The sequence below is a fragment of the Taudactylus pleione genome, unplaced genomic scaffold (assembly GCF_031769625.1).
Source record: "Taudactylus pleione unplaced genomic scaffold, aTauple2 ptg000125l, whole genome shotgun sequence".
In the NCBI taxonomy this organism is placed as follows: Eukaryota; Metazoa; Chordata; class Amphibia; order Anura; family Myobatrachidae; genus Taudactylus; species Taudactylus pleione.
In genome coordinates, this window is record NW_028284527.1 from 5,240,483 (window position 1) to 5,268,029 (window position 27,547).

General features: G+C 43.5%; 2 protein-coding genes across 2 annotated transcripts in view; one reads left to right on the forward strand and one right to left on the reverse strand.

Annotated features, from left to right (window-relative positions):
• ARID4B (AT-rich interaction domain 4B) overlaps nt 1-6,626 on the reverse strand; it is a 194,164-nt gene extending 187,538 nt beyond the window's left edge. Inside the window, exon 1 of the mRNA XM_088472505.1 lies at nt 6,288-6,626. Within this exon, the coding sequence (XP_088328631.1) occupies nt 6,288-6,289 (2 nt within the window). The 5' untranslated portion in view covers nt 6,290-6,626. The remainder of the gene's footprint in view (nt 1-6,287) is intronic.
• Nucleotides 6,627-6,841: 215 nt separating this feature from the next.
• GGPS1 (geranylgeranyl diphosphate synthase 1) overlaps nt 6,842-27,547 on the forward strand; it is a 102,030-nt gene continuing 81,324 nt past the window's right edge. Inside the window, exon 1 of the mRNA XM_088472535.1 lies at nt 6,842-7,065. The gene's annotated coding sequence lies outside the window, so the exon portion shown is untranslated. The remainder of the gene's footprint in view (nt 7,066-27,547) is intronic.

Consider the following 27,547-nt stretch of genomic DNA (forward strand, 5'->3'; position numbering starts at 1 on the left):
ATGTGAAAGTATAAAACTCAATGAGAAGAGACTTAACTTTTAAGAAAAAATAGAGTACAGCATACACCTACATGGGTGTCTGAATCACATGCAAAACATGGGTGGGGTGGGGGGGGGGGGGGGGAAGTAGTGCAAGTATTGGGAATCACCCCTTCACACCAGCTAGGATGTCATATGACAATTAATAGTTTCATGGGAGTCCTTCCGATGACTATTGGCTGGACTATGTGATTGGTCCACAATATTAAGAGACAGAAATGTCACAAAGAAGCTTACTGTTAAAGTACTTAGCACGACCAGGCAAAATGGCTGCCAGGCTTGTTGTGCTGAAAAAAATATTTCTCATTTTAAGGCCGACTACCAACTGGGATTAGGATAACCTTATTTACTAGGAGGGGTCGATTCAAAGTTGCACGCAGGTCCATTGCATGGACGGATGTTACCATTTTTCGCACCGCGTATGCTCCGTAGCCGAGCAGATGCAACTTCCAGCAAATCAGAGTCAAACGTATTTCAAACTGTAGCAAAGTGTAAAGCTAGGTACACACCTCAACGATGTACAGTACCCACCCAGCAACGCAACAGTGAGATGCAATATATTGCATCGCCATACATGCTGCATGATCAGCCGAACCTCTCGATATATCATTACTAAACTGCGTCATCTGTCGCAGCACATCAGATGGGAAGATGCGACCACCCAATTCAGGAAACAATAAATTAGGTGGGTTTGTAGGTATACACAAGACAATGGTCTTTGTGATCCATCGCAGATTGCGGGATCGGCCAATATATTGTATAGATCGTAACTGGGTAGCAGCTGGGTGTTCAGACATAGGACAAGTATTCTGAGGTTATGTAATGGGTGCGTAGGCAGAACTGGAGGATATTCAGAATTCAGTGTTTGCAGAGATCGACCCGATTTCTAACAGATCTCCTGGTACTATAACAAGTGGATGTATAGGGGCAGTGCAGACAACTCTGATCATGATCACAACCAGCACTTGCTGTCTGGGTCAGCAAACACATATAAAGCTAGTTGTCCAAAAAGTGAAGCCATTGATTCTGAATAAACATACAAATGGGTATGGAGTCATCGTAACAAACAGGTTCCAATTACACCGCCGTTCACATGCTTTTGCTAGTTTTAACAAACATTACTGAAGCATGATTGTTGACACCAATGGGTAAGGGGACTAACCAAGGACTGATTCCAGTATCCCATTGCAACTAAGCACTGTTAAATCACTCATGTCTGAAACAGGGGAGCTATGTTAAAGCTATGGATCAGTTTAGTACTAAACTGTGCCAGTGACATTACCAAAGAAAGGCTTCCACACGGAGGTACACAAGACTTTGATCAGATATCATGCTTTATAAATTGGTGTGATGAGATGGGAGTGTCAGAACATTGAAAATATGGGTTATGGTGGGTACACACTTTACAGATATATCTGCAGATGATGGCCGTTCATACACACTGAACGGCCATCATCTGTGTCTGGCCGAGGCTCCTGGCGGCCGGGGGAGTATCCTGCCCCCCTCTCCGCGGCTGCCGCTGTGTATGTACGGGTTGTCTGCAGACCCCTGTACATACTTGCCGATGGACAGATATGTCTGCAAACAGCCAATGCGATATTTTTGAAAGACGACGTTCAGACATATCGTGGGTACACACTGGCCGACGGGCATCAGATATATTGGCCGATCAATTGATCGGCCAATATATCTGTCAGTGTATAGCCAGCTTTAGACTGCCAGACAGCTCATCTCATACAAACTCATGTCACCAGTAGGAGGTCAAAAGCACTGCAACCATTATATTACACAACGAGCAGGGCAAAAACAAGAGTCATGTTTATGCATCTTTACGCAGGCAGTGGCAAACCCATACAGTTGAATCCTGATTTGGCAGACATGCTGGAGCCATACACCGCAGTGTGCCTGCAAGCGAGAGGAGAACTAGGGAAAGTCTACAGGCAGCATCAGGTTAGTGGACACAAAACAAAAACAGCAGGGAGCACTAAGGGACTGCCAATCTGAAACCACTCTACTGTGTAAATGTAAGCAGCGTTTCAAAACACCCAGACGCAGTACAGATGAGCATCTTTTGATGGTGCTTACGTGGGTTAACAGCTCCAATTGGACTGGTCCCAAGTTGGCAGGTTTAAGCCATAAGTGGATAGTGACATGTGTGCAGACTTTGCTACCAAGTCCACATGCAAAAAGCAAGAAGACACTGAGCTCAGTACGCTGTACAAATTGCAACTGCGTCTTTAGACGCAGCTGCCGTTTGTAAATATGCTAATGCTACAGGAGGAGTCTTGAGTAAATAGGCGTTCCCTGCAGGCTTCAGTGATCCGCTGCTGTGTCAGAGGATGCAGCATCAGATTATCTGCAAAAACATTGCCCATCTGAGTAAACCTCAGGTTACGCAGGATGGCCGATGTTTTCACTCTGCCAGGGTCAATGAAGCTGCAATAGATCGAATATTAGCACACTAATTTAATCAACAGCTGCCACCACACAACTGAGGAAAACTGGACACCCCAATAACAGTTAGAAAAACATATACATGGAAAATGGGGCGCTAGTCAGTTAAATTTTTATTTATTTGAATTGTATTAAAAGAATGTATAAAAATACCCTATAATTGGGTTAAAGTTGCAAGTGAAAAAACTTTTAAATAACGATCAGATATTAGATCACAATTACAACATGCAATACACCGACATACAACATATAACATAAAAAAGGTAATATACCAATATATATGAGCTAGAGATGGTATACCATCAAAATTCTATTTAGGCAATATATAAGATAATAGATCTCGATTATTTTTACACCGTGTTGATTGGTATAAAGTACTGAAATGATCAATGAGTTGATGGTTAAATCCTATGACTCCACTGTAAAAAACAGTCATCCATAAGTCATTAATCGCACTTATTTGTTTATATATTAGTGCGCTTTCCAACATACCAAGCCTGGCTAAATAGAATATTGCCTAAATAGAATTTTGATGGTATACCATCTCTAGCTCAAATATATTGGTATATTACCTTTTTTATGTTATATGTTGTATGTCGGTGTATTGCATGTTGTAATTGTGATCTAATATCGGATCGTTATTTAAAAGTTTTTTCACTTGCAACTTTAACCCAATTATAGGGTATTTTTATACATTCTTTTATACAATTCAAATAAATAAATAAAAAATTTAACTGACTAGTGCGCCATTTTCCATATGTATTTTTTTCAATGAAGCTGCACTGAAAGACGCAGCCACTGGCCTCGACACCTTGAAAATGGGTCAGCAATGTCCCGGTTTTCAATAATGCAGACCATCACTGCCACTGCCCCTCCCCCCCAAAATGGCTGCAGCATGTCAATCATGCTGCAGCTTAGGTGATTGGCGCATGCACCAATCGTTAAACATCAGAGCTGTGCGTAAACCATTGGGTTTACATACTATACAACTCTGAATCAGGCCCTTAAATCTTAAAACATGGGTAGAGGAGTGAAAAACTTGGCTCAGCAATTGTGATTGACTGGGACACACACACACACTAGTAAATTTGCAGTGTGGTTAACCTCTTATTTATTCACAAATTTAGTACAGTTATGCATCTCAATAAAAGGTGAGTCTTTCACCCACTATATGCTTGGTGATTTGACTAAAATTTACATACCAGGAACTCCAGAAGTAACAGGTAAGGACTGAACTACAAGGTACCCTCAGTATTTGATGATTGGAACCAAACCAAATTATATCTTAGCAATGAAAAAAAAAAAAAAAAATCAGTGATAGGCCAGCAGCCAATCCCAGCATCAGCAAAAGAAACACCAATAACACTATCATCGTTGTATAATGTTCATCTTGTTACGCTTCAGTGCAACAGAATAGGACACGTTCTAGGCCAAATGTGGATTAAAAAGTATACACTTGTAGAATTTTTCAGTGGAACATATCGCTCGTTATAAGTGAAATTTATATGTATATTGGCTTTTTATTAACATGAACATAAGCTGCCAGAGTTTGTCACTTCTTTGGAAAAATAAATCTCCATCCAAAATAATGGTGCCACAAGTGGCCAACTTACTATGGAAACATGAAAGAACACAATTTGGTTTCAAACCAAGAAAAACTTTGAATTCAAAACACACATTTGTGGACAATTATAAACACTTGCACATAGGAAAAAATAATATGTATTCACGAAAATCAAGAGGCAAATGAAGCTGTATAATAATTGATCAAATTCGAGACTGACTACTTTTCGTACACAGTTATTACATTTTCCCAAGAAAAATTCAGTTTAAATCTGCCTGGTATGTATTACCAACTCTTATATGAAGATAACACACATGACCACCACCATGTCAACCCAATGGCAAGGGGTAGAACATTATGCACTAATACAGTATATAAGTTTTTGGTGTCATGTTGTGCTAGATTTGCAAATAAGGCCTTCTATAAAAGGCCTGATTATGTGCTTAAATTAATTCTATAGAAATTCTGAACAATACAGGCTTTGTCAATAACTAGGAGATAACAATAGTAGTTAACACCAATTGCTTGCAATGCACTGCTTATTAAGCTGTGGACTTAAAAAAAAAAAAAAAAAAAAACTCATTTTTATCATTTTTTGTTTTACATATGACAAAAAAATAGATTTACATTGTTTTTAGAATGTTGTGTAACTTTACAATTATTTTAAAATAACACATTTTAAAACTAATTACGTATTGCATTGTGTTGCATGCCTCATTTAGAAAAGCAGTTAAAATATTTGTATTGTTTGCTGGTATCTCTGCCCATAATTTAGCCTGTGACTAAAAGCCCTTCATAAACTGCAATGTAAAACACAAGCATCATAGCACACAACACAACAATGTTTTCCACTGGAAAAAAAAAAATACACAAAACAAAAGCCAACATCATTTTAAACCAACATATTAAAAGATAAATTTTGCAATTCAAACAGGAGATAACCCATGAAATAATCCTAGCCTTAAAAAAAAAAAAAAAATAGACCATTATACTGTACAAGAAACAAGAGCTTGTTTTTCACGGATGTTTGTGACACCAAGCTGGGGATCAAATCACTTTTGTCATCTATTGTTAAGGGCAGGGGAGAGACTACAAAAAAAAACAGACTGAAAAGTGATGCATGCAGCTGCCCAGAGACCGAGGAAACCCGGCCATGCCAAATGGGCAGAATGTGATGGAGACACGCGTGTATTAAGACACTTGTGTAGCAACAACAACCACCACCGTGTCACCCTGCTCCGTGCAGGCTCCAGCCCTGGCTATGGGCACACAATGTTTGCAGCGCATCTATTCATAACGGTTGTTTTGCGCTGCTACAGCTCTGCAGTTCTACAGTACCATATGAACCCCCTCCCTTCGCTGCCATCGGATCATAAACACATTTACTGGAAGGAAGATATCAGGGAATCGCTTAATGCGCACAGTACAGGTGAAACACTTTCTGTTCCCTCCATGTAACGGGGAGCATACAACAACAAGCAGCAGTCTGGTGCACACTGCTCTCTGCTCACTTCTGGGGACTGGATAACAGAGCAGCCAAACGCATCATACAGCGCATCTCCCAGCCTGGGCTCCTATGTACACAAAGGGAAACTTACTTCTGTGCCTCCAGCCCCCTGTAAGGAGTACTGCCCGGTGTGATCGCGGAACAATAGGCAGCTACTGGCCTCCATGCATCAGTGAAAAGCAGCCACACACCCCACTGTATCACATAGCCCTCCGTCTGGTCTGAACTGAGCACAATATGCACCAATACAGGGGGGGAGAAATCACTGGGAGAGAACCTGAGCTCAGGCACCGCAGTTCTTAAGCAAAAGCAGCCAGGAGGTTCTGCAGCAGCAGCGCTGTGTGTATGTGCAGAGCACACTGCCAGGAGTGACTGCTCTGCCTACAGCATGGGGACAGCGGCTGCACCAGGCCGCGGATGGGGGAAGCACAGAAGCCAGTGATGGGGCTGGTGCGGCAACCGGGGGGAACCTAGAGACAATCAGCGCAGCACAGCGCGGAGCAGCTTCCGAACACCGCTCACACCTGACGCAAACAGAGGCTTGCAGATAACATTAGGGTCAACAACAGCAGCAGCCCGGCACTGCAGCAGCAGGTGAGGCAGCCACCACCGCCGGGGTGCCCGGGTAACGGAGCGGCATAAGGGCAGTGACCGGGCACACGGTGCGGCGGCGGCTGCTGCCTGGGATGTGCCGGGCTGAGGTCACACCGGGATCGGGCTTACATGTGTCGGTGCGAGGAGCGGGGACACTGGCGCTCGCTGCCTCTTCCCTTTTGTTCATCCACGGTGAGTAGCGTCGTGCAGAACGTAGCCAGTGACCATCACATCTCACCGGATTACCCTCAGCCTCATTCACCATCCAGCGCTGCTGCTCCTCCACAGCTTTGTTCCACACAGGTCCCCACCTGCTTTCCCAGCTGTCCCTACTGTCTGTTCCCAGGAGCGGCTGATCCCGGCCTGCAGCGCAAGGTTACACAGACGGGGAGATGCGCGACCATCAGCCGCGTCCGCGTCCGCGTCTTCCCGGAGTCCGACTCCCCCTCCCCGCACTCACACCGAGCCGTGCCGTCATCCACAGCGGCTTAGGCCCGCCCACCGACCGCTGTAACTGTCAGCGCCTGGCCACTCCCCCTCGCTCGCTAATTGGACAAGGTCATGGCCCTTCCCCGGTTTCTTATTCGTTCCCAGGCCGAACACGAAGGGTGTGACGGGAATTGTAGTTTGCACCGACTATAGAAACGCTATGGTTGACAACTTCTGTTCAGCTGTGAGAACTACAATCCCCAGACACGAATAATGGGAGCCGGTGCAGTAAACCTTTTTTTTTTTCTTATGTCCCCCTCCCTGTGCGTGCGCATGGTCAGTGGGTAGCAGGGTGCAGGATCTCCGGCTGCTGCTAGAGGTGGATGTCCCATGTGACAGCTTTGTGTATAGGAGGATTCCGGGTGATCTAAGGCGGCTCTGCACATCTAAGCAGTGTGTCGGGAACCCACCTGGCAGGGTGAGTACAATCACGTAGAAAGTGACTGCAAACACTCCAGCTGGTGGGGTATCTCTGTCCACTGCGTGACTCCTGGGTTTCTGCGGAGATGGGAGTTATAGTAATGTTTTCCGTCAGTCTGTTACATGTAGTACTTTGTTACCAGACAGGGTGATGATGACAAGTAATGTAACAAAGTATTGTAAGAATATGGAATAATGAGCTGTATTAGCTTCACCCTAATTGCGTAACTATAGGGATGATACAATTTTGGTGGCTACACTTTGACTAGTGCACATCTAAAGGCGGTATAAAATAAAGGTTCATGTTATAAGCAGCATTTACACAAACTAACAATAATAAAAGCAGGCCTATGTGTACTGGGGTTGCATTGTGAAGAGCCATAACTAAACTTTTTTTTGCCCTGTGCCAGAGAGTGCATTGGCGCCCCCCTATATTTTAAATCGGGACATAAGATAGTGCACCTAAAAAAGGGCCTTGGCCTCATGGGGAAGAGATAGGGGAGACCGGGAGCTGCTGGGGATAAAAGAGGAAGTTACAAGTGAGAATGATAATAAACAGGAAAATTGACAGGCCCAAGCAGCGCCCCCTGCCCTGCGGTACCCTGCGCCATGGCACTGGTCGCACTACCCTAGTTATGTCCCTGGTATTGTGGAATAACTAGAAGTATTTATTTTGTCTGAGTAATTGTGTTATAACTTAGCTTAGTTCTATCATATATGCTACTTTAGGCTCCTCCAAGGCCTCCTGCAATGCCCATCAGTAGGCTGACTAATAAATAGCAAGATAAACAAAATATCTAATACAGTAAGGATCATTTAAAACCAGCAGAGAGTGGAACCTGAACCCCAATTGCTTGTTCATGTGTACACGTGCTAACGTCCAATTAGTGCGTTTCATGTTCCTTGGGAGTGCTCCTGGAAAATCATTATGCACCGAGCTTTGCTTGTTTTAAAAATACACCTAACAATGTGTAGAATAGAGACACCTTGGACTAATTTCAGAGGATATGAAGGTAAGTAAGCAATGTAATCAAGCTGTGACATTACATGGTTGTATGGGAAGAAGTATTGCTTTTAGGATGAAAGATGTTATATTGCCATGTTATGGGTCTCCACCTATACTATCAAAAAGGAATTAATAAATTAGAGAAAACAAAGTTAATTTACGTGGAATTACTGGACATTTTCATCTTAATTGTGTCTCCTTAAAAGAAAAGTCGATCCCTGGCACCTCAGAAATAGAATCCTTTTTGCTTTTGTTAGACATCTGTACCCCCTACTGCAAACGAGGCAACGCCTCACCTGTAGATGTACATTTAAATAAGCTAGAGGTGCAAAACTAAATAATTCTTTCATGTTGTGCCAAAATATATATATATATATATATATATATATATATATATATATATATATATATATATATTAGGGGTGTGCACCAGCCACTTTTCGTGTTTTGGTTTTGGATCAGGATCTTTCTTCGTGTTTTGGATCTGGATTGGTTTTGCCAAAACCACCCTTCCGTGGTTTGGGTTTTGTGTTTTGGATCTGTATTTTTTTTTTAAAAAGCATAAAAACAGCTAAAATCACAGAATTTGTGTGTTTTTCTGCTCCTATGCTATTATTAACCTCAATAACCTTAATTTCCAATCATTTCCAGTCTATTCTGAACACCTCACAATAGTATTTTTATATCCAAAAGGTTGCACCGAGGTAGCTGGATGACTATGCTAAGAGATACGAGTGGGCGGCACAAACACGTGGTCCATCTAGGAGTGACACTGCAGTGGCAGACAGGATGGCAGTTTGAAAAACTAGGCCCCAAACAGTACATAATTCAAAGAAAAAAAAGAGGTGCAAGATGGAATTGTCCTTGGGCCCTCCCACCCACCCTTATGTTGTATAAACAGGACATGCACACTTTAACAAACCAATCATTTCAGCACCAGGGTCTGCCACACGACTGTGGCTGAAATGATTGGTTCGTTTGGGCCCCCACAAAACAAGCTGGCAATTAATCTGTCCCTGCACAAACTGGCTCTACGGAGGCAAGATGTCGTCCTCATCCTCCTCATCCACCGATTCCTCACCCTCTTCAGTATTGTGTACATCCTCATCCTCACAGAGTATTAATTCGTCCCCCCTGGAATCCACAACCACAGGTCCCTCTGTACGTTCTGGAGGCTGGTCTCCCTGGAAGAGTTGATAATTCATTTAATGAACATCATCTTCTCCACATTTTGTGGAAGCAACCTCCTACGCCTTTCGCTGACAAGGTTCCCGGCTGCAGTAAACACTCTTTCGGAGTACCCACTGGAGGGGGGGCAACTCAGGTAAAATAGAGCCAGTTTGTACAGGGACCTCCAAATTGCTTCTTTTTCCTGCCAGTACAGGTACGGACTGTCTGACATGCCTACTTGGATGCTGTCACCAATTTAATCCTTTAACAGACAGACGCACGCTTGTCGCTGCTGCTTTAAGGATGCAGGTGCGGCTACAGCCCACACATTTCACAAAGACAGAAAAAAAAAAAGAATTTTTTTATTGTTTGTGCAGCGCACTTTGAGTGTTACACCACCCTTTAACAGACAGACGCACGCTTGTCGCTGCTGCTTTAAGGATGCAGGTGCGGCTACAGCCCACACATTTCACAAAGACTGAAAAAAAAAGAAGAATATTTTTATTGTTTGTGGAGCGCACTTTGAGGGTTACACCACCCTTAGACAGACGCACGCTTGTCGCTGCTGCTTTGAGGACAGTATCATATGCAGTGACAGTAGACTTGTCAGAAATTGTTGGCACGTCCTTCAGTCCGGACCAGATGTCCAAACCGGCCCTTGACTTATGACACAGGCGCACGCTTGGCGCTGCTACTGTGTTGATGCACGTGTGGCTACATCGCACACAAGTCACAAACACATAAAAAAAATAGTTTTTTATTTTTTGGAGCACTTTGAGGGTTACACCACCCTTTAACAGACAGACGCACGCTTGTCGCTGCTGCTTTGAGGATGCAAGTGTGGCTACAGCCCACACATCTCACAAAGACAGAAAAAAAAAGAATATTTTTATTGTTTGTGGAGCACACTTTGAGAGTGTCACCACCCTTTAACAGACAGACGCACGCTTGTCGCTGCTGCTTTAAGGATGCAGGTGCGGCTACAGCCCACACATTTCACAAAGACCGAAAAAAAAAGAACAATATTTTTATTGTTTGTGTAGCACACTTTGAGGGTGTCACCACCCTTTAACAGACAGACGCACGCTTGTCGCTGCTGCTTTGAGGATGCAGGTGGAATCTAGACGGGATTTGGAACCGGGGACACACTACCTCCATCAATTGTCTAAATCCCACTGCACTAATGGCGGATACCGGACGCACGTCTAACACCAACATAGCAGTCAAGGCCTCAGTTATACGTTTTGCTTCAGGATTACTGCTGTCGTACTTCATCCTCATCGCTAGGGACTGTTGGAGGGTCAATTGTTTAGTAAAAGTAGTGGTGTTCCTACTTCCTCTCTGGGATGATAAACAACTCCCAGCAGCAGCATCAGCACTAGGAGGAAGTGGTTCTTGATCTTTCCCTATTTTATTTTTATTGGAGAAAGTTTGGTCCTCCATTTATGTTATATTGATATATACGTGCGGCTAAGGCGCACACAAACACAGAAAATATTTTTTTATTTTTGCTGGAGAGTAGTGCACTTTGTGGGTTACACCACCCTTTAAGAAATGAGCCAGCCGGCTCTTTACTTATGGGACACAGGCGCACGCTTGGCGCTGCTCCTTTGTTGATTCATGTGCAGCCACAGTGCACACAATTCACAAACACAGAAAATATTTTTTTATTTGGTTTGGAGTGTACTTTGGGGGTTACAGCACCCTTTAACGGTCAAGCCAGCCGGCCCTTTACTTATGACACAGGCGCACGCTTGGCACTACTTTGTTGATGCACGTGCGGCTACTGCGCACACAATTCACAAACACAGAAAATATTTTTTTTTTTAGCACTTGAGGGGAGCACCCCTGACGGACAGAGCAGCCCCTGGACAACACTACAGCACCCCTTTGGGACTGGGACAATGCACAGGACTTTGGAGTGGACACAGCCCCTATGGACAACTGACTGCACAACACAGTCCAGCCAGCCCCTATGGACTTTGAAGTAGTGGACACAGCCCCTATTAACAACAGCAGCACAGCACAACACAGCCAGCCCCTATGGACTTTGAAGTAGTGGACACAGCCCCTATGGACAACAGCAGCACAGCGCAGCACAGCACAACACTACTCTGCACTACACTACACAGCCAGCTCTAACTCCCACCCTCCCTCTTCACTGTCCACAGCCGAGTGAGAAAATGGCGCCGACGCGGGTACCTTATATAGGATCCAAAACCCGCGAGACCCGGAAGGCGGGATGATGACGTTTTGCCTCGATGTCAGATCCGAGTCAGGCGGGAAAAGTCGAGCCTGACTCGGATCGGCCTTGGATCGGGGGGGTTCGGATTTCAGAAATCCGAACCCGCTCACCCCTAATATATATATATATATATATATATATATATATATATATATATATATATATATATATATATATATATATATATATATATATATTATAATTTTACACACACATTACTGTGCAAAATGTTTAGGCAGGTGTGGAAAGTAAGAATGCTTTCAAAAAGGTGTTAATAGTTTATTTTTATCAATTAAAAACATGCAAAATGAATGAACAGAAGAGAAATTTAAATCAAATCAAGATTTGCCCTCAAAACAGCATCAATTCTTCTAAGTACGTTAGGTGAATTTACAGACTGGGCTCTGGTCCCGTTATTTCTGTGAGTACTGCCATTCAGACTCTTTTGTACTTTTATCTATTTTGGAAGGCACCTGGGAGCTCATTGAGACGCGCTCGCTAGATGCGTTCGCGCACACCCTGCATATGCAAATCCAGCGCACGCCCAGCAAGACAGGCGATCTCACGGCAAGGCATTAGCTCGTCCACTATGACTTTGCGTGCGATCACTTAGTGTATGTAGATGCCCACTTGCGCATGTCACCTCCTGGAAGTGCATGAAAACATTGGTACATCGAGCACCATTGGATGCGATCGCAGCGCTTGAGGTTGACCATGCCCTGCCGCAAGCACTGCGATCACTTCGGAGTGAAGTCTCACCAAATTACGTGTTTTATGACGCTGCCTTTTAATTATGCACGCCTCTGAAACTGCATTGAGACACCTGGGCACGCCTGCGTTCGCACCTCCTCTCCCCCGTTTCCGGTGGCCAGCCCCTGTCAACACCCACAAATGGCTTCTCCTGTCACTCACTCTGCTGGGCAGTCTATGCGCAGCGAGCGAACACATCCCGATCTCTCGCACTGGTTCGCGTACACATTGCGATGCATGTGCAGATTGCAAATATTGGCCAGCTATGAGCATTCACATCACAGCGAGCGGGTCTGAATCAGCTCCCCAGTGCGGTAGTTAAACAGTATGATTGGAGTGCCAAGCTCTGTGCATTTTATATATATATATATATATATATATATATATATTTTAGTTCAGAACAAAGGGTGGCACTCCTGGGTTTTAAACAGCATCAAATTGGACTCTCTCCCTTTACTCCAATGTTTCAGAAATGTAGTATTTCCCGAACAAAGGACATAACAAGGTTAAGGGAGACAGGACAGTTTTCAGTGATACACAGCGTCATTGGACATTGCATTCCACGGGCGTATCTGACAACTGATTTCCGGGGTCACTTAACACCCTTAATATAGGATGTCTTACGTTTTCCTGGTGATTGGCTAAAGAGAAAAGGAAGTCCTTTCCGAGGTGTGCGCAGTACGGATGCACCGCATGATCTCCCGAACCGCAAACGAGGCTTGGAGTGCAGTAACAGGGGTTATACAGCTCCGTTTAATAACTGATTTCCGTCTTGTCAGTATCATGTGACAATCACGTCATTTGTGAGGAAACGGGATATCTATGCCTGCTGATTTCAATTATGACAAACCCTCATTTTTGTTTAGTAAGTAATTAGTTTCTTCTGTATTTATCTATTTGTTAGGTTATGTTGGTTTGCCTCCCATCGTATGTTGTCTTAGAATTTTAGCAATGATTGATAACAAATGTATACCATGTTATTATTGATTAATTGAACACAGCTTGATTCATTTTAATTTGGATGAACAGCACTATTTAGGAGCTCTGTTGGGCTTAATCCAGTCACCTTGAAAAAGCTACCTTACCTTTTGCAGTATTGTGGAGTTTTTACTATTGCGGTTGGCACTATCAGAGTGTGGAGACGGTCATTGGTCCTTGTTTTAGAATCCTCTTTTCACCAGTCTGGCACCTAGAGAACTTCATCATAAAGACCCGGTTCAGTATCAGCTAACCGATGAGTATCTATTGGGAAGAACACCCACAGTGATTGGCGGAGAGGTTCTTTTGTCCATGTGGGACTCAAGTTTCTAAACCACTGGCCCCAGCACTACAGAACATACTCTGGTTTTACGGGTCTTTGATAGCTATCAGACCAACACCATTTACAAATCCACACCGGAGACCACAACGAGCTGGTAATGTTACTAAAACTCTTATACAGATACCGCAATTATCATTGAACTCTGGGCCTGATTCAGACCCGCTCGCAAGCGGGTCGATGGTGGCCAGTGCGCATGCGCACGTCGGAGCCGGCACCATCGTGCGCATGCACGAGACCCGGATAGCGACGGGCAAATCGTCGCTCCGGGTCTCGTACCAAAGGGGGCGTGCTGTCGATGTTGAGTGACAGCACGCCCCCGTTGGTGGGCGTGCCGGGGCGTGGCTGCCCAGACAGAGGCGTTTCCATGGGAACGCCTACTGTCTGGGGCCGGCCCCACTGACATCACAAGTGATGTCAGTGGGAGTGCTTTAGGCTCTGTTTGAGCCGAAAGCACTCCAGGGATTGCGGCAACGAGACCCTACCACAAGGGTCTCGTCACAAGCCCAATGGTCGGGATGGTCTTGACCATCGCGACCATCTTCCTGGCCGCTCGCTATAACTTTGGGTGATCACCCACAGCTATACGAGCGGCCAGGAGATTCCAAGCACCAATAAAAAACATAGTATAGCTGATAGAACTAGTGACTGAACCATGTAAACAAGGGCTGCTACTAACGAAAGCGTGTCCCATGTATGCATGGGTACCCAAATAATTATATATATATGGAATCAAGGCAATACAATCACTGATATAATAAAATTATACTATTATAGGAAACAACTCAGAGGAAGTTGTTCATTAAAACTAAAAGGTTTAACGGTGTTCAACCTTACAATCCAGCGCGCCTCCAATTGTAATAGGGATTTCTCTCTATCTCCACCCCTCATATTCTGAGGCACAAAGTCGATGATTTTATAACGAAGGGAAGGTAAATTGTGTCTCGCTTCTTTAAAGTGGCGTGCCACCGGTTGGTCAATGTCCCTGCCCTCCAGGGCAAGGCGAATTGCCGATCGGTGTAACGCCATCCTTTCTTTAAATTTACGGTGAGTTTTCCCTATATAAAGGTAACCACATGGACATTTAATGTAATACATGACAAAACTGCTACTGCAAGTCAAAGTATGTCTGATGACAAATTTCTTTCCATTATGGGGATGAGAAAACATGTCTCCAATATCTAAAAAACTGCACGTTGTGCATCCAAGGCATCTGAAACATCCTTTTTTCTTAGTTAGAAAATGTCCTGCTGTTTCTTCTTTTAAAGAGGTGATGTCTTTGCGTACAATCATATCTGCAATATTTTTGCTGCGCCGATAACATGGTAATATTTTTGTCTGTTTCAGTGCCGGTAGATCTTTATCAGAGCTCACCATAGGCCATAACTGCTTAGCAGAAGATATAATTTTTTTCGTTCCTGAATTATAATCATTCACCCATATCATGGATTTGGAGATGTCTTTCGTTCTGGATTGTTTTAAAGTGTTCTCCCTAGGAATTTTTAACACTTTGTTTTTGATGCTCTTCAATTCTTTAGGATCATATTCTCATGCAACAAATTTGGCAATCATCCTATCCATTTGTATGATAGTTTCAGACGTGATTAGAAATACGATGAACTCGCAATAATTGAGAGAATGGAAGTCCTCTCTTCAGTGCAGTTTGATGGAAGCTGTCGGATTGTAGGATCATATAGTGATCCGTTGGTTTTTGATAAACAGTAGTATATATTTTGTCATTGATTTAAATTGATTTGAACATCTAAAAAATTGATGGTAGATTTACTGGTATTAAAGGTGAACTTAATGTCTGGATCCTTGCTGTTAATATCATTCATGATAGCAATAAATTCTTGTTCAGAACCTTTCCAGATAACCAGTAAATCATCTATATATCTGGTGAAAAAATATATTTTAGTATAGATCAATGGGTCCACAAAGAATAAATCATGTTCAAAGTGGAACATGAATGCGTTGGCAAACGACGGTGCCACGCAGGATCCTATTGCGCATCCCATTAATTGCAAGAAAAACTTGCCATCAAAAAGATAATAATTTCTCTTTAGGGTCAATTTTAGGAGTTGAATAAAGAAATACAAGTCAGGGCCAGTATACAAAGTAGAGGAGGTTAACAGATTTCTTGTGGCCGCAATACCTCTATTGTGGGGAATGCTGGTATACAGACTGATTACGTCTATTGTACACAATAGACAATCTTTGTTTAAATCAGATAAAGCATTCAGTTTCAAAATTAAATCAGTTGTGTCTTTCAAGAACGAATTTTGAGTCTATTACCGGCTGCATGTAGTGATCCAGAAATTGAGCTACTGTATATAAGATGGAATTTCTGGTCGTTCTTCCTGGAGGTCACACTGGGTCTTTGTGGATTTTTGGTAAAGTGTAAAGGATCGGGACTATTGGATGAGATGGAATTAATGCTGTAGCTGTTTTTTTGTTGATGATATTATTATCCACAGCGGTATCCATTATTTCTTGTAGTTCTTTCAAATAAATGTGAGTTGGATCTGAATCCAATGATTTCTATATTTTATGGTAACTCAGTTGTCTGTAAATCTCTGTCTTATAGTCTTGCAGATCCATAACCACTATACGTCCTCCTTTGTCTGCACTACGAATGATGATATCTTTGTAATTTTGTAGATCCTTGAGTGCATTCTGTTCGGCCACAGTTAAATTATTGTATTTAGGTTTACCTAATTTGGATACAACTTCAATCTCCTGGCCCACCATTCTGTTAAATGTTTTTAGGGATGCGTTGTTGGAAAGGGGATCAAAATTAGATTTTGTTTTAATGGGTCACGGTTGGTTCGTTGATGTAGATTGCTGTAAGTTCGCTCCAAAAAATTATTTTAATTTCAATTGTCTGGTGAATCTGTGCAAATCAATCTTACTCTGAAACGGGTTAAAAGAATTCGTAGGGACAAACGAAAGTCCTTTATTTAATACTTTATATTCCAGAGAAGATAGGTTTCTTGAGGAGAGATTGAAAATCAGGTTTTCTTTTTCAGCTGTATTCTTGGCCGACCTCGACCACTGGCCCCCCCTCCTAGTGTAGACTCGTCGGCGGGGTCCTTGCGAGCTCTCGTTGTCACCCCCGCAGGTGGTTTGCCTAAAAAAGAATTGCTGCTGGTACCAGCACATTCTGATTCACTAGTACTGGTGTACTCACCACCTGTGTGGTCAGAATCAATAGGGTGAGTTTTGTTCCTCTTGAATGTTCTATATCTCGGTCTATTGTCCTGGGGTTTGGGGTTCACAGCCCAACTGTATACCTTGTTTTCTTCGTAATCCCTGATTACGGTGGACAATTTATCTCTCTTAAATTTGACCAAGTCCTTTTTATAGATTTCTACTTGTTTCTGGAGTTTCTCAACCCAATTACAGGTCTGATCACTGGTTAATTTATTTAGGTGAATTTGTTCATATGCTTCAATTTTGGTTTTAATCGAGGCTAACTCCCTGCCTGACTCTTCTACAACCAGTAAAATTAAATCGAAAGAACACTTATTCAGTATTGCTGCCCATTTACGGCAAAACTCTGCGTTGTGTCGTCCGATTGTGGGAGTATTTCTAATTCTAAGCCCCGAGGGATACGTTTTTCCCTGAAGTAGTCTGATAGACTCACTCCGTGAAGCAAAAAATTAACAAAAACAAAGTATTGGAAAAACGTGTAGCCTTGCGTATAATAGAACAGGTATAGGGTGCCTTGGCTAGAGACAGAGGAACAGCCGCATCACCGCTGTTCAATCAGTCCAAAAAATACAGTCCAAGTCAGTCCGGCACTCACACATAAATAATTCCTAGGGAGAACACTTTAAAACAATCCAGAACGAAAGACATCTCCAAATCCATGATATGGGTGAATGATTATAATTCAGGAACGAAAAAAATTATATCTTCTGCTAAGCAGTTATGGCCTATGGTGAGCTCTGATAAAGATCTACCGGCACTGAAACAGACAAAAATATTACCATGTTATCGGCGCAGCAAAATATTGCAGATATGATTGTACGCAAAGACATCACCTCTTTAAAAGAAGAAACAGCAGGACATTTTCTATCTAAGAAAAAAGGATGTTTCAGATGCCTTGGATGCACAACGTGCAGTTTTTTAGATATTGGAGACACGTTTTTTCATCCCCATAATGGAAAGAAATTTGTCATCAGACACACTTTGACTTGCAGTAGCAGTTTTGTCATTTATTACATTAAATGTCCATGTGGTTACCTTTTATATAGGGAAAACTACCCGTAAATTTAAAGAAAGGATGGCGTTACACCGATCAGCAATTCGCCTTGCCCTGGAGGGCAGGGACATTGACCAACCGGTGGCACGCAACTTTAAAGAAGCGAGACACAATTTACCTTCCCTTCGTTATAAAATCATCGACTTTGTGCCTCAGAATATGAGGGGTGGAGATAGAGAGAAATCCCTATTACAATTGGAGGCGCGCTGGATTGTAAGGTTGAACACCATTAAACCTTTTGGTTTTAATGAACAACTTCCTCTGAGTTGTTTCCTATAATAGTATAATTTTATTATATCAGTGATTGTATTACCTTGATTTCATGTATATATAGATGATTGTTTGGGTACCCATGCATATATGGGACACGCTTTTGTTAGTAGCAGCCCTTGTTTACATGGTTCAGTCGCTAGTTCTATCAGCTATACTATGTTTTTTATTGGTGCTTGGAATCTCTATGTTCACTATTGTTGGGATCCTGTTTCCTAGGCAACCGCCCACTCTCTGGCGGCTTCACCGACGTGCTACGTCAGATTGGACACGCACGGGTGACGTCATCGGGGGTGGACGCATTGCCGGAGCTGGACGGATCGTGTGCACTTGTGGTGACCTTTATAAGGTAAGATGTTTCCTTTTTTACTCTATGCTGTATCCTTGACAAAAGATTAAAAATCGGAAACGTTGGAGTTGATCCTAGTGATGAGCAGTGGATGATTTAACTTTTTAAGTCCTTAAGAGTGCCGCCGTGATTTTCGGATCTATACATGACATCTTCATTGGTGTATGGAGGGCACCTGGGCAAGTGAATTATTTATGTGTGAGTGCCGGACTGACTTGGAACATGAATATATATATATATATATATATATATATATATATATTATGAACACATAGAGGCGGCACTCGGACACTTTCAAATGGAATGTGCAAAAGAAAAGATTTAATCCATCAACGTTTCGGGACCTCCCGTCCCTTCCTCAGGATGTACAGTACAGAACAAAGGGCAGCACTCCTGGGTTTTAAACAGCATCAAACTGGACTCTCCCTTTACTCCAACGTTTCAGAAATGTAGTATTTCCTTTATCAAGGATACAAATATTAAAATGTTCTTACCTTATAAATGATTTCACCCATGTCATGAACATGTCAAACGGCGTACCCGTCACTTCCGGGGTTATGTGCGGCAACGTCACATGCCAGGAGGCGGGAAAACACGCACATTGCGCATTCCCCGTCAATTGCTAGGGAAACATAAACAGAAGTGACACTACCACCATCAATATTACACGGCATACATTGGCACATCACTGCTAATCATGAGTACACTGGTATGAATTAATAAACTGCAATCAGTATAAAAGTACAAAGAAGGGCAGTACCACATTAATCATACTGTACAAATGGCGATCATATACTTAATGTCACATCAGAGAGACACATCGATACTGTTCACATTTAGATTAGCAGCAGATTGTAAGTAAAATATACATAGACAATCCTTAGAGACATCATGTAATATAAGTTACATTTTAATACACAATATATTTCTCCTAAAAACTCATAAGCAAAAACCACATTCTGTCAGTAAATATGTCTTCACCAAATTTTTTATGCTATAAATGAACATGCGCTAGGTATATTATGTTTATGCATAAGTTATTTCATTCATCTGCATAACATTAGATTGCATTTTGTGCAGCATCTTTGCATAAGAATAACATGTAAGCAGTGAAAGTCAAACACCAGGGACCTGCATTGTAAGACTAACTGCTAGAAACAGTAAGCAAAACTTGAAAGTGACAATTGTTCATTCAGACCAAAAGGAGTGTCAGGTTTCAGCCTAGGATCGGCCATTACTCACCACAGCGTCGACTTCCCCTGACTTCTCGTGCGGTCAGACGTCAGGTGCACCAGCGAGTGATGCGCTGAGGATTATCCCTTAGGTGCACTTGAACATTCATGTGCTGCTCCGTGACTTGGTTACCGAGGTTGCTGTCATGAGCGCAGCCATGACAGTCTTCATCACCTGACTTACCCTTCGTCCAATGTTAGGATGGTTGTTGTCAGCTGACGCTGTCCTCCAATGGACTGCTACTTTGGGGTATATTACTGGGCTCTGGACAACAGGAAGTTGCCTGTACAACGTCAATTCTACTAGTGTTTGCTTGCCGTCACTTCGTTCCAGTTTCCCTTGTTATTCAGCTCGCGAGTCATTTCTAGTTACTAACCTGTGCCAGCGGTGTGTCTGGATACCTTGCCCGCGTACTCTGTGCATCCTCCAAGTACAACTACAGTGTCACTCTCCTGTGCCAGTGGTGCGTCTAATACCGTGCCCGCACACTCTGTGCATCCTCCACGTACAACTACAGTGTCACTCTCCTGTGCCAGCGGTGCGTCTAATACCTTGCCCGCACACTCAGTACAATATCCAAGTACGGAATCCTCGCTAGTGCTTCTTTCAGAAGTATACTCTCCTGGGCCTCATCCGTGTTGTCTCCCTCCATTTCCCACCTGTATTGGATACCTGACCAAAGGGCCGTAGGTCCGCATCTCCCAGCAGGTTAGACTCCGCACCTTTAGTCAGGTCTCGCCAACATCCGATACTTGTAGCCCCTCGCATTCGATTCCTTCCACAACCAGGGACCTCAGCTTTCAGCTCCTCAGTAGAAGATCCTCCTGAGCCAGTCGTGACAAGGAGCTACTGTGTTGAAGTTAAATATCCAGCGAGCTTCAAGCTGTAGAAGTTTTTTTGCTCTATAACCTCTGCGTACTGAATTAGGCACATGATCAATCAATTTATATCTTAAAGTAGCAAGTGAGTGTCTTTCACTAAAAAAAAGTTTAGTCACTGATTGCTCTACATCTCTCCCCTCCAACACAAGTCTGATAGAGGAGCAATGCTGAGCAGTCCGCTCTCTGAAGCTATAAATTGTCTTGCCTATATAAGCCAAGCCCCACAGACTGTCACAGTGTGCCGGACATCAGGTGGTAGTCACCGGGTCCTGAGACACTGGACTGACAGGCAGTGGGCGGGGGGTCCTTGGTGCCTGCTGACAATGCATCCTGCTCCCTCCGCTGGCTGTAACAGGCGGCCACGTTTCTCCTAGGAGCACACGCACCGACCTATGTTAAATTTAAATGGGCAGGCGCGCCAAACGTGACCTCACGTTTGTTGTGGGATTTTATCTCCTCCCTATAAGAGGGATTCTCTGGCAGCACACAGGTGTCCTGTATTACTTGGCTTCTGACTCCTGACCATGGCTTTTGTTCGTGGCCCCGATTTCGTCTGCTCCCTTGCTACTGCGTTTGATATCTGGTTCTGAGCTTGGCTATCCTCCGTGACCTGCATACGTCTGCTCCCTGGTACCGTCTTGCTCGTTTGGTTCCAACCCGTCCTGTCTACTACACTTATATTTTCTCTGCTCCGTCCAGAGTACACCAGTGCCTGTATAAGGGAACCTATTCTGAGGGCCGCAACCTGTGTGTCGGAAGCAGCCAAGTCCATACCTTCTTGTGAGGGTCCCTGGTGAATACCGGCTGTACATTAGGCTCCGCGCCTCAGAAATAGGTCACGCCAATCCCTAAATACGGGTTGCATCCACTATCCACCCGAGAGTTGTGACGGAATACTCTACCCCAAAAAACATGGATGCTGCTGGTAATTTGTCACGACGTGACCTGCTTGAGAACCTCCTCGCCAGAGTTGTGAAGCAAGACCAGGCTCAGATTATGCAGCGTTTGTAGACACTAATGTAGTGAGTGGGTGTCGCTCAGGCACCTCCAGGTACAACCAGTTCCATCTCCTACGGTGACTGTACAAGCTGCGGGTGCTTCCGCGCCATTACGGATTCCGAATCCAGCAAAGTATCATGGGGACCCCAAAGGCTGTTGTGGATTCCTGAATCAGTGCTCGATTCAGTTTGAAGTCCAGGCGGCAAGCTTTCCTTCTGACAGGACGAAAGTGGCTTACATGTTGTCGGGCATTGGCTTGGGCCTCTCCATTATGGGAAAAGAATAATCCTATGGTCAACAACAGCGCTGAGTTCCTGAAAGCTTTTCGGAAAGTCTTCAATGAATCTGGGCGAGTATCCTCCGCAGGGTCGGCTATTTTGCAAGTGAAACCAATCTGTGGGACAGTATGCTGTGCAGTTCTGACCCCTTGCTTCAGAGTTTGGGTGGAACAATGAAGCCTTGGTCGCCGCATATATGCAGGGACTGTCGGATCAAATTAATGATATCCTTGCATCCAGGGAATTGCCAACTTCCTTGGTCGACTTGATCTCCTTGTGTATCTGGGTAGATTTTCGTCAAAGAGAGAGAGCACGTGAAAAGGAACAGTCTCGCCGCTTTACCTTTTAAGCTCGCTCCAGGTTTCACGGCACCAGTTGAGCCTCCAGAGGAACCCATGCAGATTGGGAAGTCTAGCCTTCCTGCAGCAGAAAGGGAAAGGAGGTTCAAAAATATACTTTCTTTGTACTGTGGTGAACCACGTCATCCTCTCTCTGGGAAACAAGAAGGCCTAATTGATCGAGGGGTGGTCAGATTAGGTGCGTTTCAACACACCCCAAAAGACAATGCTGCTTCCCAGTTCTCCATCAATGTAACTTTGGTCGTGGGAAATTCCTCTAAAGACTTCAAGGCCTTTTTAGACTCTGGAGCCGATGGCAATTTCATCACAGCCAAGAAGGTTCAAGAGTTAGGGATTTCAAGTGTGCCGCTGCGAAACCCTCTGTGTCATTGGTGTGGATGGAAATAAACTTCCTACGGATACTATTCATTCACAGACAACAGAGATCATCATGCAAATAGGTGCTCTTCATCGAGAGTTGATAACATTCTACATTCTCCCGTCAGCCGAGAGTCTGGTCATTCTGGGTCTTCCTTTTCTCCGCAAGCATGCCCCTGTTGTAGACTGGGAAGAACCGTAAATCCTGTCGTGGGGTTCCAAATGCCGTGGGTTTTGTTTATCATCTGTTAAACCTCCACACCGTGCCATTCGAAGACTAGCTTCCAGTTCCATATCAGTCCTTTAGAGACGTGTTCAGTAAAAATGGCCGCAGAGACACTTCCTGCTCATCGGGAGTGGGACTGCGCTATTGACCTACTACCTGGGAGGGTGCCGCCCCGTGGAAGAATTTTTCCTCTTTTGCATTCTGAGTCAGAGGCAGGAACCAAATACGTTAAGGAAAATCTGGAGCTTGGGTTTATCAGGGAGTCTAAATCACCCACTGGAGCTGGTCTTTTCTTCGTTAAGAAGAAGGACGGAGGTTTGAGACCATGCATTGATTACCGGGGCCTGAATGCGATTACCATTAAGGCGATTACCATTAAGGACCGGTATCCCCTACCTCTGATTTCTGAGCTCTTTGACCGAATGAAAGGGGCAATATTTTCACCAAGCTGGATCTTCGTGGGGCCTACAACTTAATAAAAATCCAGTCTGAGGATGAGTGGAAGACAGCCTCTAATACCCATGATGGCCACTATGAGTATTTAGTCATGCCTTTTGGATTAAGTAATGCCCCAGCTGTTTTCCAAAAGTAAAAGAATCATATCGTCCAGTATCTGTTATACAAGTACGTAGTGGTATATCTGGACGATATCGTGATATTTTTGGAGGATATAACAAGTCATCGCCAATATGTGTGTGAGGTGCTGTCACGACTCCGGGCTAATCAGCTTTTTTGCAAGCTTGAGAAATGCCCCTTTGAGCAAAAGAAACTAACACTTTTGGGGTACATCATTTCGGGTTCCTGTCTTAGAATGGATCCAGAGAAGCTTGCCAACATTGTAAACTGGCCCTGACCAGGCGGGTTGAAGGCTTTACAACGCTTCCTGGGGTTTTGCAATTTCTACCACCAGTTCATCAGGAATTATTTGTCCATTGCAGCTCCCATCACTGCTCTTACCAAGAAGGTTCAACACACTGGTGTATGGCCACCTGAGGTGGATGCTTCTACGGTTGGTGTGGGGGCGGTGCTGTTGCAGAGGGATAAAGAAAACAAGTGGTACTCCTGTGGGTTCTTCTCCCGAAAATTCTCTGCGCCAGAGAGGAACTATGCTGTCTGAGATAAGGAATTGATGGCCACCAAGTTGGCTCTTCAGGAATGGCATTACTTGGGGAGCTAAATTTCCGGTGACAGTATATGCCATTCATAAGAACTTGACGTATATCATGATGGTCCATTGTTTAAATTACCGTCCTTCTAGTTGCTCGTTATTTTTTGATCGGTTTAATCTGGTGATTGCCTATCAGTAGGGTAATAAGAATATCAAGGCTGATGCACTGTCTCAAGCATTCAGTTCTGCTGAGATGGAGGAAATAAGAGGACAAGCCCATTCTAAACCCTGCTTGCTTCGTGGCTGTTACCAACAAGGTCAAGATTCCATCGGGGAAAACATTCATAGCACCTGAGTTCCGGTCCAAGGTGCTTCAGTGGGCACATTCTTCACGTTTTAGTGGGCATGCAGAAGTCTATAGAACTCTGGAATTAATCCTCAGGGGGTATTGGGGGCCAACGGTCCATCAAGATGTGAAGAATTTTGCGGCAGCCTGTCATATTTGTGCTCAGCACAAGGTTCATCTGCACTCTCCATCAGGTCCTCTGTTGCCACTACCAGTGCCTGATTGTCCTTGGACTCGCATTTCTATGGACTTTCTGACGGATCTACCTTCATGCCAAGGGTTCAATACTATCGTGGTGGTGGTGGTGGATAGATTCTCCAAGGCTATCTACTGCACCAAAGTTGGCGAAAGTGTTTTTTTGGAGAAATCTTTAGGTTGTATGGGTTTCCTAAAGGCATTGTTTCTGACCGGGGGGTACAATTTACCTCTAGATTCTGGAGAGCATTATGCAGGTACTTTGGCATCCATTTTGAGCTTCTCTTCGACCTACCATCCGCACTGTTATGGCCGAACGGAGCGAGTAAACAAAGGTTTAGAGAAGTTTATTCGGATGTATGTTTCTGCCAATCAAGATGACTGACTGGCTTTCTCTGTTGCCTTTGGCCGGGTTTGCCAACAATAATCTGCACCATGAAGCGTCGGGGCATTTTCCATTTTTATTCAGTACGGACTGTTACCTGAGTTACCAGGTCTTCAGTCCCACTTCCAGCTGTGCATGGTACAGGCAATTGGTTTTGTAATATCTGGAAGGGAGGTAAAGAGGAATTTTGTGCAAAGCCTCATCAAGGTATAAACTTTTTGCAGACAGAAAGAGGAGGCAGGGTCCGGTGTTAAGTCCTAGTGATAAAGTTTGGCTGTCAACCAAGAGATTGAGTTCCAACCATGAAGTTTGCTCCCAGATACATTGGTTCTTTTCAGATTCTTCAGGTGATCAATCCAGTGGCATTCCATTTAAAATTACCTGGTACACTTAGGATACCCAATTTGTTTAATGTATCTCTCCTGAAACCCCTGCCTGGTGCTTAATCATTTCTCGACACCTCACAGTCCTTCTGCGGTTTCAGTGGACATCAGGAGGAGTATGAGGTGAAACAGATCATGGACTCCAGACTTTCTAGGGATCTGTACTGTTCCTGATAGATTGGAAGAGGTATGGTCCTGGGGAACGTTGTTGGATCAAGGCCTCAGACATTTCTGCACCTCAACTACTTCGGAAATTCCATCAAAAGCTTCCTGACAAACCATTTGTGGGGTGTTCGGTGCCCACCCCTAGAGGGGGGGAGAATAATATCACAGTGCGCCAGACACCGGGGGGTTCTTACCGGGCCTGGCGACACTGGACTGACAGGCAATGGGCAGGGGGTCTTTGGCGCCCGCTGCTGATGCATCCTCGTAGGAGACATTAGACTCAGTGCCTCAAAATAGGTCACGCCAATCCCTAAATATGGGTTTCATCCACTATCCATCTGAGAGTTGTGACACGGACATTTAATAATATAGATTAAATATTTACTGGTGCACGTTAAAACATGCTTGATGGGTATCTTCCTACCAGAATGTGGATGAGTTGTAAAATTACCTATGTCTAAATACCAACATGTTGTACAACCTGTACATCTAGAACACCCAGGATTTTTGCTTAAAAAATTACTGGGGTGGTCTTTGGCAGCAACTGTAATATTACGCACCAACCAGTCCCTAAGGTTTTTACCCCTTTTATGACAAGACAGCAACTGGGTGTCCTTGAAACAGGGTAGTGTTTTCTTTTCTAATTTTACAATATTCCAGAGATGTTTTTGAAGTTTTATTCACCAACTGGCTTACTATTGAATATCTCTTGACAAGAGGGAGGAGATTACGTTCTTTTTTCTTTTTATCTCTCAAACAATCTTCCGTTGGGATAGATGAAGCTTTATTTATTTTTTTTAACATCAATAGTATTTTTTGAATTTTTTAATATATAATCAAAATAAAAGGGGGGAAAGATACAGAGCAAAAAAAGGATAGGGAAGGAACATATTAGGGATGCATATCCTAAAATAAACATCAGAAAATACAGTAAACAAAGCTACAGATAATTGGAAAAGTACAAAATATAACACGGTAAACAAAAAATTAGTCAAAAGCAATAACATGAGCGCTTTTTTAAACAGGAAAATTAGTTTCATTTAAACTGAACTGTAATTGATCAGATAAAGATGGATTATTGATAAGTTTTGCCCCTTCTCAATCAGTCACATACTCCTGCTATCCACTGCATTATTGGAGAAGATGGGGAAGAGGAATAGGGTATATATTCTGTCTCAATTAGGAAATGGAAATGGACTTTATGAAACGCCTTCAAAATGGGGGGGGGGAGTGACTGTTTCCAGTATTGAGCCAGACTGGCTGCTCATTCCGCAATACATATATGGCCCAGGACATACCTCTGGTAAGACTGACCCACGGGTGGATAAATATGTAACAAAGCTAAAGATGGGGATGGAGATAGACAGAGTGCACACACTTTATTAATCAGTGAAAATACTTCCAGCCAGAAAGTACGGAGAACAGGACAGGACCAAAAGACATAAAAAATAAGGCCTGCGTCTCCACAATTTTGCCAGCAAAACATAGTACAGTATGGCCAGAAGGTAAGTATGTAATTTGTCAGGAGTGAGGTACAATCTATTTAACATGCAATTCTGCATGATTCATACATCTCAACATTTTAAAAGGCATTGTATAAATTATAGACCATTGAGCATCAGAAATACGGTGACCTAAATCCAATTCCCATCGAAGTTGAACAGCAGATTTAATGGTAGAACACAATCCCAGAAGAAGTTGATACCAAAAGGAAATACCCCCCTTGGTTAAGACAAGACTATATATCATTGCGAGGTGGATGTATTGGTCCTAGAGAGCATACCACACTACTAAATAAATGTTGAATCTGGAGGTAATGAAATAATTCAGTAGAAGGGTGGGAGTAATGGCAGCGTAGAGCAGAAAATGGCATTAGAGTACCACTATCCATAATATCACACCTGGAACTCCAAAGAGAAATATTGAGATTTGGAATCAATTTGGCAATAACCATAAAAGATAGGGCAGAGAATGGGAGGGACATTTCCTCAATGTAGGAGACTAATTTATCCCACACAGAAAGCGTGGACTTAATAGAGGGAAACAATATAGTGGTAGAGGGACGAATGTGTTTAGGTGTCCACAATGAATCGGTCAACGGAAAACCTGGGAAACACAATTGTTCAAGGGGCATCCTTGTGTTAGCAGTGGGTTGACCCAACCAATCTTGCAGTTCAGCTAGACGAAATG